Raw genomic sequence first — 15,218 nt, 5'->3', positions numbered from 1 at the left:
CTCTTTAAAGCAGGGCTCCGAGGGAAGATCCCACCGCTGCCTTCAGGGGCTCATATACAGATAGTCTCAAGCTCCGGAGCCAAGCCCAGGTATGATCGCTATACATTCGCATTTGGAATTCTGACATTTTTCTTAAAGTCACGCAGCCCTTATCCTTACCCCCCGCCAAAAAACAAAAGGGCTAAGCTTCAGGCCCCACAGACTCTGTGAGGCTTGCTGCCCGACAAGCATCGCAAGGCAGTTAAAACGGCCTCGATAAGGCCTGGGAGGACAGGGTGCAGAGAAGCCCCAAGGCCGCACAGTGGGCAGCTGCCGGAGCAGAAGAGCCAGGGATGGGAGAAGGGGCGGGGTCTGGAGGGAGAAGGGCGGAGCCGGGCGCCAAGGAGACTGGGAGCCAGTGGGCGGGGCCGAGGTTGGAGATGGGCCTGGAGCCAGGACAGTGAGGAGGCGTGGCCGGGAACCTGGACCAGCGTTGCTGCACTGAGGTCCCGCCTCCGCCCGTCCCCTTCGCATGAGGGACGCGTGAGGGGAGCAGAGAGGCTGAGGGTTGGAGAAAGGGAGGAGAGTTGGGAGAAAGCGGCTGCGGCGGCGGCTCTGGAGCGCTTCTCTCAGGGACGGCTGACCCGAGGGACGAAGACGTCGATCCGCTCTGCTCTTCCTCCTGCCACTGAGCTCCCCCTTCTCGCCATGTCCCAGAGCCGGCATCGCGCCGCGGCCCCGCCGCTGGAGCGCGAGGACAGCGGGACCTTCAGGTCAGCGCGCCAGCGGTCGGCCCCACGTAGAAGGGCCGCGAGGGGTGGGCAGGAGAGGCGGGGGGGGGGGGCGGTGAACCGGCTCTCCAGCGGCATTGTGGGTAAAGCCCCTTCCTGGCGCTTGGCCCCGCCCTCTTGGCTGCGTGGGCCGGGGTCTGCGGCCTGGTCCGGCCCCGCCCCTCTTACATCCTTCGTTGGCTGGTAGGGCGGGCAGTGTTATTTGCGACCGCTCGCGGATTGGAATTTGTGGGGTTAGTCCTGAGAGGTTGCAGCTCCTCCGCTCTCCAGCGAATCCGCTCTGCCCTCATTCAAGTTATCTCCCTAAAGACGTCCCTCACTCTGCACCCCCATACCCTGTGCCCGCCGCAGTGGGGCCAGAGGATGGTGCGTCTTGCTAGCTCTGACCGCCGGGAGCTTTGGCGCCTCCCGCGTCACCGTCACCGTCACCGTCGCCGTAGGCGATGGTCAGAACTAGCCTCTGTGTGCTTCTGCTTCCCTCCCCGCCTTGGCATGCAAACCACACCTTTTTATGTTTGCAGTTTGGGGAAGATGATTACAGCTAAACCAGGGAAAACACCGATTCAGGTATTACACGAATACGGCATGAAGACCAAGAACATCCCTGTTTATGAATGTGAAAGATCCGATATGCAAATACACGTGCCCACTTTCACCTTCAGAGTAACCGTTGGTGACATAACCTGCACAGGTCTGTATGCACAGTTAACCCCTGACGACCATGCGGGTTGGCGGTCAAGACTTAGTATTGCTTATCAGTTGGACAAGTGCCATTTTTACTGGAGACAGCTGCGAGGAGCAGGCTCTTGAAACAGACCTCTCATCTCAGGCCATTGGGATTTTTCCAACTTCATCTGATTCCCTAATTTTCTGTTTCTCAGATACCAAGAGAAGCTCAGAAACATCCTAGGATCCTCCTAGGGTTCTCCTTCCAAGAATTAGGGAGAAGCAGGAAAGGTTCTTGGAGCAGCCATAGCTGGATCAGTAGGTGCTGTCAAGTTCTATAGTTTCATAGGTTATAGCAGATGCCAGGAGGCAAGACCCCAGAGTTTTCTGAGCCTCTCCTTTCTGTATGGACTCATTTGGCACTTTTGGTCCCATTGTACCATATTCAGTTCTGTGTCCAAGCAACATGAGCAAGGCAAAAGGCTTGAATACTCCATATTGATTGTGTAGCAGCTGGTAGTTCCTGACACAGGTGTTTTAATAAGCTATTATCTCCTCTTTTAATACGTGGGGAAATAGGGTCAGAGAGATAAGAAGTAACGTGCCCAAGATCACATGGCAGTGAAGTTTCAGAATTCAAACTCGCATTATTTGGTCTGTGAGTTTGAGCAAATTATAACTGAAGCTGCCCATTTGTAAATGTAGAAATTTTATTTCTTATGTATCTAATTGCAAACAAAAAAATATTGAACAGAAAATTTAATTTGGAAGAATGTCAAGAAAAAAAATCCAGCAGGAAGGCGGAAGTTCTACCATCCTGTAATCTGAAGGCATCATTTGTGTCCCTGAAAATCTCGAGTCCACTGTTTTCATTGAAGTCACTTTTGAAGTTTCATTGTCTGTGAGAGGCAGGTGGATAGGAGGTACTAACTGGAAGATTGTTCATAGACTCAACAATGCATTACTGCTTTAGCCGGTCTATTTTTAATATTAAGTGAAAATTTAAGAAAAATTAGCCTTTCCCCCCTCAATGTGTTCTAGACCAGAGATTAACAACCTGTGGCAACCATTCTGCCCAGGTCCAAACTTTACGCTGCCCTATCCTCCCGTTCAAGCTTATTTGCTCCACAGCTTCAAATACTATCTGGAGGCTGGTAATTCCGAAATCTCTTTCTTCAACCCAGGCCCAGTTATAGAACAGTGTATCAGCCTGTGTTTTCTGAGTCTCTTTGGTTGGATGACCCAAAGGCACCTCAGTCTCTCATTGACCCAAACTGAATCCATCTTCTCTCTTCAATTTATTCCCCCTGCTTTCCCTGTCTCAGTACCTTTAAAGGGTCTCATCTCCTTGACTCCTTCCCCACCCTCTGCCTCTCATCCAGTCTATCACCAAATCTTCCTAAATATCTTGAATCTGTCTGCTTCTCTCCTCTTCGCATTGCTACTGATTGGGCCACTGTCATCTCTCACTTGGATTATGGCTACAGTCCTGTAGCTGTTCTCTCGGTTTCTAGTCTTGTGTCCATTCTCCACATGACAACCAGAGTGTTCTTTCTGGGATTAAAGTCTGTTCATGTACTTCCTCTTGTTAAAATCCATCCAGTGGTTTCACCATAATCCTCTGGATAAAAACAGATTTGTTAATATGACTCTTGCTGTTCCAGATGTGATCAACAGTAGCATTGATATCACCTGGGCACTTGCCAGACCTGTTATATCAGAGTATGCATTTTAATAAAATTATTAGGTACTTCCTATGCACATTAGAGTTTGAGAAGCACAAATATAGGAGACTGTTCTCTGACCTCCCCTCCTGCCCTCCAACTCTAGCCTTTTATCTCAAAATGTCTTTCTTCAAGCTCTTGTTGTACCCAGTTATGTGGGGCTCTTGAGAACATCACGATGCTCCTTACCTTTCAGCATTTGCCTCTTTTCTCTGCCTAGATTGTTCTTAACCTCTAGCTTTCTTCACATTACTAGCTTTTACTCAGCTTCCCAGTCTCACTTAGTTATCTCTTCCTTATTTCATGAAACCTTTCTGAATTTTTACTGAGAGTAAGGGCACTGCCCCTTTTGTGTGCTCCTCTGCAGCCTGCACTTAGGCCTGTCGTCACAGGTGCCTTTCCATATCCTAAATGCCTGTTTACAGAATAAATTCTGCACTTGGGTTTGTGCTCTTTAAAGGTAGGGACTCAGCTTATTTCTCTACCGTACCTCTGATACCTACGTTAGTGGACAAATGAGTATGGTGTGTCTGTTTTCTGACCCTTGAGGGTCACACTTAAAATTTATTTTGTGTGCTTTCTTCCACCAGTGGAGTGGACTTGAGTATTCTGATACCACTTTCAAAGGAACACAGAAGGAAAAAGATTGAATTTACCATTTATAGGTGTCATTACTTTCTGAAATTAGGCATCGGTATTAGTGATTAGTCAGGCCTATCCACTACCGCTCCCTTGGCTACCCATGGAAGATACAGATTGTATGGAAGACACAGAACATGAGCTCTCACCTTCTTCCCTAGATGATTCCTCCCACACTGAACCCAATATATAGGCATGACTGTTTAGCCGATCAAGAGTTTAATCCAGTGTAGGACAGGCTGTTAAAATAAAATTGTGCACATTTTGCTGTAAGAGGCTTTCTTAAAAGAAACTTCTTGCTACAGAAGAATTTCTCTTTGCAAATAGGGAAAGAGTAAAATACTAAGTTGCATTTCTTCAGAAGGTATGACATAGTTTACTTTATTACCATTTTATGTAATGAACATAAAATGTAGACATAATGTGGATTTTTAATTCAGGTATGCATAGAATTAAATACATAGAACTTTTGAAATCATGGGTTTTTTAATGCATTTCATGTGGTGAATATTTTATTATAGCATGTTTGCAGTATGTGTTTATTACCTAGTATGTATATTTAAAACCTGTAGTAACTTTGTTTTGTATTATGAAAAAACACGTCCGCAAGCCTCACATTTTCACAGCATATACTTGGTTGTTGTTGTTGTTAACCTTTATTCAGGTGAAGGTACAAGTAAGAAGCTGGCGAAACATAGAGCTGCAGAGGCTGCCATAAACATTTTGAAAGCCAATGCGAGTATTTGGTGAGCTAAATTTCTTTGTATTCTGCAGCTCAAAAATATCATGGCTGAGGTAAGATTAAAAGTGTGAACATGATCCCAAAAGCAGAAGAGTGAGCAGTTTTTAGTATCTAGCTCTAAAATCTTATTTCCTTGTGAAAACCTATCATCCATTAAAGACAACTTTATCCTTAAGAAATTAAATCCAGCAATTAAAGATTAAATGAAAGCTCTCTTTAGCTAGGCTTTTTTTTTCCCCAGATAGGGTGCAGCAGTAGAAAACCAGAGCTTTTCTGGCCAATGTCTTAGTGTATCAAGACTAATTATTCCTACACTGAGGAAAGCAAGATGTGAGTTGGGAAAAGATCGGCTAAGAGCACTTTTTAGGAATTCCGATTTGGAAGGAAACAAAATATTTCCTTTTATAAGATGTATGCCAAATGCAAGAAGATATTAAATGGAACATTAATTCTTGACATATATTTTCAAAATAAATTTGTTATCACTTTAGGAACTTCTGGGAAGAGTATTGGTCCTGAAGTACCTCATGTGTTCATAAAGTGGTGTCTTGGCTCCTAAAGGGCACATCCTGAAATGTTGTGTGCCTGCAGTTGCTTCTCTTTACATGCCTTCAGATATATTTGGAGTACAGTTTGGCATATATTTTCATGGTTGACAGCAGAGGCCCATGGTATTTTAGGATGGGTTTTTTGCTTCCCAGCCATAGCAAAACTTTTGACTTAGGGATTTATTTAGCTTCACATGCAGTGCTGCTCCCTTTTCTAAGTTATTCTAACCATTTGGATAGTTTAAAACTAACCATTGTAAGCCTTGGATTTCATGAAATGATTCTTGGTTCTCAGGGGTAATACACTATAATTGATTCATACACTATAATTGATTTATGCCAGCTTTTGAGACATGACAAATGGAATGGCAGACATTGGATCTCCCCCTTGCTGGTGATGGCCGTGTACTTCTTGCATGTGGGCACTTCACTTTGTCAACAAAAGAGGGCTGGCACACTTTACTATACAGGGTGGGGCAAAAGTAGATTTACAATTGTGGGTATGCAAAACACGGTTTATTCTTGTATTATTATTTATTATCATATTATTTTCCATACGAGCAACCATAAACCTACTTTTGCTGTATCTGTATATTTGTGCTTCTTAACAGATAAGATGGGAATTCCTAAGCTGTAATGAGGCCTACAGTTGTCCTGATTTCATATAGAAACTTTCTCATTTCTCCAGCACAATTATTTGGGTAGGTTAGGCATGCAGCAGTGTAAGTAAATATTCATATCTCATCAGCCTATATAAAGCTCGAAATTCTGATAGAAAAGAAACTTGAGGAAGTGGCAATAACTAAATTTAATTTGTCATGGAAGAAAAGACTCTTCCGTTGTACAGGTGGTAGTAGCCTAGGAGTGTAGCTTTAGTCAGTGTCAGGCACCCCTCACCCAAGGAACTAGTGTTTCAAACTACTTAGAGGAAATGTTCTTTTTTTTTTTTTTTCCTAATCACAATTCTCACTGCTGAAACCAGGTTCATGCAGGCCAGCTATTGTATGTAGGATACATGTAAATTTAGGATTATCCTAGCATAGAGCAGATGATATATCAAACAGATTTTTCTTCCATAATTATATAAATGAAAAAAGCTACATTTATGATTTGTAGTATTCACGGGCTAAATTTCCTAACTAATTATTAGTCTTCCCTTTTTGTATAACTGTAACAATAATGTACTTTATTTAAATACACTTTATTGAGCACCAATTATATACAAAATACTACAAGGCTTATGAAGGTAAGTAATACATAGGCCCTACCATAAGGATTGCGGTGAGGGATGGTCAAATTTCATGTATTTGTAAGAGTGTATAACTTAGGCCAAAATAGTTCGCTTAAGTGTCAAACCAAATGTTACAGTGGCTCAAAGCAGGGGAAATTATGTTCCATTGGGGTAAAAGGGTAGGCTTTTTAGAAGAAGTGGCATTTGAGATATACCTTGGATGTTGGATAGTTCAGATTCTCATGGAAGAAGTGGAAGAGAAGGGCATTCCATGTGGAAGGAACAGCAAGAGCAAAGGCATAGAGGGTGAAATAGAAAATGTTGGTCATGTATTTAATAACTTGGAGGAAATTATTTGGTTTTATAACACTAAAAAAATGTTTAGCTTTGCAGTTCCTGACCCCTTAATGCCTGACCCTTCCAAGCAACCAAAGAACCAGCTTAATCCCATTGGCTCATTACAGGTATGTTGTACAATTTTTCCATACTTAACATTTTGTCTACTGAAAAAAGGTGTCATAAATTGATAGAAGTCAAGGGCTAAGGCAAGAAATTAATATTTCAAAGATAAGATGATATAATATTTTGTTTTCCAAGTTATGATCACTAGATAGTACAGCACTAACTTGACATTATTTTCCTATTTATTTATGTTTTGGATTTTCTTCCATATGCAGTATCTGCCTTTGGTTTGTGGAATTCTCTTTTGAGATTAACAGGACCTCAGTGCATATGGCTAGAGGGTTTTATAGTTTAAGAATATTTCTTGCCACTCTTGTGACAGTCCTCTTTGTACTTCTGTTGAGACAGAAGACCTTAAAGAACCCAAATTGGGTAACCTAATTCAAGAATAGGGAAGTAGTCTGTTTATTTGCTCATTCTACCAAATATATAGTGTGTGTGTGTGTGCGTGTGTGTGTGTGTGTATTCAGCTTTGAATCTGTGCACGCAGAATATTTTTCTTGCTGACAGCTCCCCTCCCTGTTATCTAGCCAGCCTTTTGGTCTCTTTCCTGCTCTATGAGTTACTCTGTAGCTTTTCCCCACTTTTCCCAACCTCATTCAAGTCTGTTTGCTGTCTCTACTCCTCTTTTGCTCTTCATCAAATACAGTAGTTTGCCAACTATGAGTATGAAGTCTTTAGCTAGGTGGGGAGAGGCTTTAGGAACTGTTGGCAGTAAGACTTATAGATAGCCTCTCTGATGTTTCCCAAGAGGGCAATAGTAGTTTGTCTTCCTATGTGAACTCTTTGATATCAACTCACTGTGGCTTAATGGAAGACTACCATTCATAGCAGAAAACTGCTTCAGTTTTGGTATTGTGGACTTATAAGATATAAAATGTAGGAATATCTATGGAAAATACAGGGTCTTCTCTAATTTTTCCATTGCAGAATATCATTATTCTTTTAAACACATAAATAGAAATGGGATCAAAATCAGGAAAGAATATCATTTATGTGATTGAACCATTGCATAGTAAAAATTACTACTTAAAGCTTCATCTCAATTTTCTAGGAATTGGCTATTCATCATGGCTGGAGACTTCCTGAATATACCCTTTCCCAGGAGGGAGGACCTGCCCATAAGAGAGAATATACCACAATTTGCAGGCTAGAGTCATTTATGGAAACTGGTACTTACGTCTTTTTGCCCTTATACAATTGAAGACATTTGAAGCATTTTCAGATAATGAATGACCATAGAAATTTCTGTTGTGATAACTTTTCAGATTTTTGTGGATGAATTTAAGTATAAATATTTGGCTTAAGAATACTTATACTTCTTAATTTGATATTTTTAAAAATCATGAGTTGCTAATGGAAACACAAATTAAATTTTTAAACAATCCTCACTGATGTACGAGTGACTTAAAAAAATCTCATTTGGTGTTTCAGCAGCTGTTCTAGAAGATAAGACTAAAAACCATCTTGTTTATATTTGAAAACAAGATAATTGATAAGAGGCTAGATGACAAAACATTACAGCAAGATAAAAATAAAGTAGGTTATTTTTTTTAATTATAGCAACTTCTTTGTTGTAAAGGTTATTAACAATGAGAAAAAAAAAGTTACTTAATCCCTAGCCAGTGTGGCTTAGTTGGTTGGAGCATTGTTCCGTGACTGGAATGTCATGGGTTCAATTTCTAGTCAACATACATACCTGGGTTGCAGGTTCAATCCCTGGTCCAGGTGCGTACGGCAAGGCAACCAACCAGTGCTTCTTGCATCATGTTTCTCTCTCTCTCCCTTCCTCCTTCCCTTCCTCTCTCTCTAAAAGCAATGAAAAAAAGAATGTCCTTCGGTGAGGATTTTTTTAAAAGTCACTTAATAAAGTACTAGTGAGGATTCCTATTTTAACTTTTTAAACATGTTTTTATCATTTTTAAAGTGGCTTGAAAGACAATTTTACCTTGCCTACATATTACTTTTACTGATGAGCAACTTTTTGCCCTCATAAGGTAGTGTGGACCAGTGCAGGAAACGGCTTCTGTTCTTGATGCAACTCTTGGTTTGCAAATTAGGCAAATTACTTAATTTCTCTGGGCATCAGTTTTTAAATCAAAGAGAAGCATGGAAGGAGATGAAATATATGGATATATATGAAATATATATCTTTCAACTTCAGTATCTCTGTATTTGGGTTAGAGAAATACCATATACTTGTTGGTTTATAGGAAATTGTAAGCAGAAAATAAATATCAAGAGATAAAAGTTGTAATTCAAATAAACCTTGATAAGTTTGAATATTTAGTCAGCATTAAACCAAATATACTTAATTAAAACTAGACATAAGAAAATACAACTGTTAAAACAAAGTGTAATTATTAAAGATAAATTGCTAAAAGATATGCCTTTGAAAATGTAAGAATTAATAACTATGAATTGCAATGAACAAAGATGTTAGGTCAGTAGAAGATAGACTAGTATGTAAAAATTATGAGGTTGTTCTCTGATTAAATGCAGTATACATTTGCTCATTCTCTATGGACACATTTCTAAACCTACTGTTTCTTTTTCTTTATTTAGGAAAGGGGGCATCTAAAAAACAAGCCAAGAGAAATGCTGCTGAGAAATTTCTTGCCAAATTCAGTAATATTTCTCCAGACAACCACATTTCTTTAGTGAGTAATCATCATACAGCTACGATTTTAGTGTGATTAAGCATCTCTTGCTGTAGGAAACTTTCCTAGATTTCTTGTATGGATATTTCAGAGTTGGAGTTTTTGAAAATCTCTTCACTGTTTAATTATACACTACCCAGTTTAGTCTGCTTGCTATATGTGAGCCAGGGTCACAGAGTGACCAGGTCAGAGGCCTTGGAAGACACAATAAAATTGAGAATACTGTGGGGTCTAAAGAAAATAGGCTCATAGAGTTATTTTTGCCTCCAAATTGATAGCGTGTTCCATTCCTTTTTTTATTCATTCACTTAACCACTCAGCAACCATTTAGTGAGCTCATCCTCTGTGCCAAGCTTTGTGCTCAGTATTGGTAGCCTCTGCTCCTAAGGGGTGTATAGCCTACTGAAGGAGAGAAAAGAACCCTACAGACTGGTCCTTACAGAGGCTGCCATAGGAACATAGGAGAAGGCATCCAATTAAGACGGGGGTTTTGGGAAAGTTCTCGGAGGAGGTAATATCTGGACCTGTAGGATTGAGAATAGGGGAAAGAATTCAGAGAGAAGAAAGAGCAGGAGGGAAACGTCACTTGCAGTCAAGGAACCGTAAGTAGTTTGATATCACTAGAGCATAGAGTTGGAGGGTCTCAAACCATGCAGAAAGGTAAAGAGGGATTAAATCTCACAGGAACTTCTATATTAAGGAGATTGAACTATATCTTGAGGGTAGTACAAAGTCATTGAAGAATTTTAATCTGAAAGGACAGGATCTAATTTTACATTAGAAGGGAAATCGCTTGGCTGTGAGGAGTTATGAACATTAGATCTGCTAGAAAGCTGTTACAGTACGCAGATGAGAAATGATGGTGGCCTAAATTAAAGGAGTGGCAGTAAAAATTATTTCAAAAACTAAAGTGAAGGGGGCATGGTAATTGATTGGATATGGGGAGTAAGGAAAAAGGAGGAAATAAACATTTTTAGCTTGGCAGCTGACTAGATGGTGCTACCATTCATTCATGTGGGGAACACAGAAAATGAGTAAGATTTGAGGAAGAACAGATAATGAGCTAAATGTAGGATATATTGAGTTTGATAGACAACCAAGTAGAAGAAATGCAAATGGGTATAAAAGAAAAAATGTTCAATTTTAGTCATGTAAGTTAAACAGTATACTAATTTCATGGTTTATATAGAATCTACGAAGTGTGATAATACCTGATGTTGGTGAGGGTATAAGAAGAAAAAGCCCTTCAAGACATATGGTGGGAGTATAAAGTGGTTCAAAAATCAATTTGGAAGTATTTATCAGAATTAAAAGCATGCATGTTCTTGGACTCAGCAGTTCTACTTGTAAAAATAAATCTACAGAGAAAGTCATTTAAGTGCAAAGGAGTTTTATTGTACCATTGTTATTAAAATCAAGAAACCAGAAACAGCCTAAAACTCTTAGTTGGAGGCTAGTAAATATAGTGCATATGCATGCACCGAGATGAGAAGAGTAAATAAGATATAGAAGAATAAACTATCATTTCTATTTAAAAAGATTACATATGTACATATGTACTTGAATGTGCATAGAACATTTATGGAAGGGCACTGAAGAAATGTTTTAACAGCAAGTACCTATGGGGAGTGGAACAGATATCTTTGGGGAAGGGATGGTAAGGAGAAGAGAGTATTTTTCATTAGCTGTTTGTTCCTATTGCATGTATTTTTTAACCATGAGAATAAATTATGATTTTTTAAAATAAAACTTGTTTAAAGTTTCAATTAGAGAATATAAAATTCTATTGAGTAAGTTTTACAGATTACTCAATTCTATATCATGGTCATCCCTTTGATCTTTTGAAAATTTCTTTACCTCTGTCTGGGTTCATTAATAAATAAGACTTACAGATAGGCTTCCCTACTTATTTCAGAGAGTAGCTGGTTTTGGTTTTTTAAATGATGTAATATAGGAAAACAATTTGAAAACCATACATTAACTTGGAAAACACTAAACACAGGTGAAAAGGGAAGTACATAAGGGAGAATAAATTAAAAAGGAAAAGGAGAAAAACAGGCTCATTTGTATTCTTCTGGGATAGCAGTTTGAGGAGAACTTTGACATCCTGCCATTCATTTGAATAACTTGATTTCTCCAACCCAACATAAACATTTCACCTTTTCTACAGTTTCTTTGTTTTCTGCTTTACAGCTTTTGGTTACAATGATTGGTATTTAATATAAGAAATCATAAAGATATGAAAATTGCTTTATATTTTAATTCATAGATTGCTGTGCTAGTCATATGCAATTATTTGCAAATTTGTTTATAGTGCTTTTAAATATCTTATGTGTCTTAACATGACTCTCAGAATATTTGGCTGCAAGACATTTGTACTATACAAGAGTATCTTTAAATACTTCCAGTATGTTATTGCACGTGCTTTTTTTTCTTCTTCTTAACATCATGGTACTTGTTAAATGTGTGTGCTTGTTATTGTTATCTAGTTTAAAAGAAAGTTAACAAATGGCATTCATTTAAACATGCTTTATAAAGTGTTAAGTATGAGTGCCTTCTAAGATCTTTTAATTATAGTTTGGAAACCAGTCCCAGTTAAGAATCTTAACCTTCACCTCTGTTTTTCAGACAAATGTGGTAGGACATTCTTTAGGATGTACTTGGCATTCCTTGAGGAATTCTCCTGGTGAAAAGATCAACCAACTGAAGAGAAGCCTCCTCAGTATTCCAAATACAGATTACATCCAGCTACTCAGTGAAATCGCCAAGGAACAAGGTTTTAATATAACATATTTTGATATAGGTATGAGGTTTTGTTTTTTGGCTTATCCCAAAACATGTTTCTTTTAAAAATATGTTTGAGAAACAAAAACTTCTGCTATAATTGATTTCATTGATCAGGGATTTTAACTATATATATAATCACTCCAGCAGTAGTATATATTATTGATATTTTCCATTCTTATAAATAATAGGAACAATAGCTAACATCTCTACAGTTATTATAATAAAAACAATAATAGCTGAGATTTATAGTTTTATTATGTGCCAGGTACTGTTCTAAGAACATTACATAATAATTGATTGAATCCTCAAACTAACCCTGTGTATTAGAGAAGAAAATAAGGCACAGAAAGGTTGAGAACCTTGTCCAAGATCACATAGATAGTCAGTGGTAGAGGCAGATTAGGAGCAGAGTAACTGCAGATACACTGTCTATTAAACTAACCCTGATAGGAAGATCAACAAATAAAAAGGCACCCACATTCCTAGAACAAGTAGCGAGTTTGTGGGGGCCAGACCTCTCTCCCCACTTTGTCACTATATGCCAAAATGGGGGGAAGTCAATTTATAGCTCTATCCCATTCCCGCTGTCATCTTCTCTATTTTCTCTAGCCCTTAATCATTTAGCTAGACAAATGCCGTAAGACTAGAAAGCAAGTGAGTTTGGATTTTCCTTTAATTTAATTTATAAAGCTGGCTAATGTGTGCACATATGTTTTTATTGTCTTGATTTAACATCAGTACAATATATGAAGAATTTGATATCCCTCATTCCAGCCTCAGTGAACTGTGGGGACCAAGCTTGTCAGAGCTACTAAAACTGGGAAAGTAGGGTGTTCGGGGATAGAAAGAACTTCTGGTTTTCTCTGCTCCTTTAGGATCAAATGATGGGGTCAAGGGCAATGTCTTAATATATGAATGAGACCAAACCTGGGAATGTAGTACAGACAGATGGTCAGGAAAGGTGGCTGATGGGGCAGGCAAGTTGGCAGCAGCTGCTTAATGGGTGTGGTGTTTTCTCGTGGGGTGATGAAATGTTGAAAATGTTTTATAACTAGATAGAGGGGGTGGTTTCGCAACACTGAATGTACCTAAATGCCATTGACTAGTTCTTTAAAAATGGTTAATTTTATGTTGTGTGAATGTTACCTCAATTTTTAAAAGTAAAAGAACCTAAATGCTAGGACTAGAAAGTCTCTTCAGGCATTAAATAATCCCATTGTATCTGGACATTTTCCACTATATTGACTAACTGATTTAATAATGGCCACTTGAAACAAATTATGACCGGTGTTTCTGCTTCCCTTATCTTATTTAATTATCTTTAGTAAGAGTGATTCATCTGTTGATGAAAACATTTGTTTTCTGGGATTGGGTATTGTTTTTAAAACACCCTAACCCACATGCAAGATGGAACTAGACTCTTTGCACAGATTATAACCAAAGAACATGTAGGCACAAAGGATGTCTTGCCCTGAACCATGTATTTCCTAGTTCAGATGGGTACTGAAAATAACCCTGAATGTCACAATGAAAAATACAGTCTCCCCAGTCCTCTAGCCAATGGTTTTATTTCCCTTTTTAAAAAAGTTGCTGTGGTTCAGTAATTTGCGAACACTGTCCAATTAGCCACATTAGAATTGCCTTAGGCGGTTTTTTTTTGTTGTTGTTGTTTTTAAAAAGCAAGAATCTGGCATTTTTAACCCTCACCCCTGCATTTCTGACTGAGCAGGCAGGAGTGAGGCTTGGATACTGGTGGTCCTTTCAAGTTCCCTCAAATGGTTCTGAAGCACATCTGTGTTTGAGAGCTGCTATAGCTGAGCAATTGTGTTTTGTTTTTTGTTTGTACCGAAATAACAAAGATGATGATTAAGTGAAGTAGTCTACCATGGATGCTTACAGAGAAAAACAATGATAAAAACTATTGTTTACACAAAGGATCTACTTTGTATACACTTATTAACCATCATGTTTGAATATGTCGTTGCAGAAGAACTGAGTGCCAACGGGCAGTATCAGTGTCTCGCTGAACTGTCCACCAGTCCCATCACAGTCTGTCATGGCTCTGGGATCTCCTGTGGCAATGCACAGAGTGATGCCGCTCACAATGCTTTGCAGTATTTAAAGATAATAGCAGAAAGAAAGTAAACTCGGAGCAACTTAGAAAACCATCAGCACATAAAAAGTTCCTCTTTCACCCCTTCCCAAGTAAAATGTTTAATGTTTGAGTTTGTGTGTTGTTTCTAAATCTCTTCCACAGATTCCATCAACACTAAAGATTTAATTATCTCCTAGTTGTTATTAAACTTTTTAATGGCTTCAACTTTGTATTGGTATATTGTATTTATAAACTTTGTACCATAGGCAGAGTGTAGTACCCATTTGACAATGTCATGTACATAGAAGGAAGAAACTGCATGTGTGTTGGTGATGATGATGATGATGAAATAAAACTGCTAACAACAGTCTTTCTTACTGGTGCTTAACCTCTTTGTGCAAGGCTTTGGAAAGGGAATTCAGAGGAAGGCCCTTAGAATTAGTGTTGAGGGATGCACTAACAGGCTCTTACTGAATGTGATTGTTAAATGTTAGGGAACATGATCGGTCTGCTGTGTATCTGAATCCATGTAATAAAGAGCTGTTGTTATGATGGGTTCTACTCATTTTATTAAAGTGTTACTGACTTGACTGTGGTCCCTTTCTTTTTAGCCATTCTTGTGAATACCATTATAATGTGGCTGTTTTGTTATTTACATATCTAGTTTACTTCTGAAAGTCAAAGGTTAAAAAAAACCTATGGCCTAAGCAGAAATGTACATATATATACCTGTGACTCAGTTCCATATTTTCTCTAAGCATATGCAGTGTTGTCTTTTTCTTTGATATAGCCATTCATCGTGAATTAGTAGTGTAGTTGAAAAAGCATTAGTAAAATTTTTTTAAAAACTACTTTCAATGTACTCAGTGCATTTACAAGAAAATGTTTCAAACA

The 15,218-nt window shown here is 38.8% G+C and overlaps 1 protein-coding gene across 1 annotated transcript; it reads left to right on the top strand.

Annotated features, from left to right (window-relative positions):
• Nucleotides 1–411: 411 nt before the first annotated feature.
• Nucleotides 412–14,914, top strand: PRKRA (protein activator of interferon induced protein kinase EIF2AK2). Its single transcript, XM_090268091.1, has 8 exons — nucleotides 412–752; nucleotides 1,292–1,461; nucleotides 4,464–4,545; nucleotides 6,706–6,784; nucleotides 7,837–7,954; nucleotides 9,348–9,442; nucleotides 12,071–12,245; nucleotides 14,217–14,914. Exons 1-8 carry the CDS (start codon nucleotides 688–690, stop codon nucleotides 14,372–14,374), a joined length of 942 nt encoding a protein of 313 aa, XP_090124217.1. The 5' UTR covers nucleotides 412–687; the 3' UTR covers nucleotides 14,375–14,914.
• Nucleotides 14,915–15,218: the final 304 nt, after the last annotated feature.

This window comes from Furipterus horrens, unplaced genomic scaffold (genome assembly GCF_987537825.1).
Source record: "Furipterus horrens unplaced genomic scaffold, mFurHor1.1.pri manual_scaffold_1, whole genome shotgun sequence".
NCBI lineage: Eukaryota > Metazoa > Chordata > Mammalia > Chiroptera > Furipteridae > Furipterus > Furipterus horrens.
The sequence above is the reverse complement of the archived record's forward strand: the minus strand, read 5'-3'. Positions and strand labels throughout refer to the sequence as shown.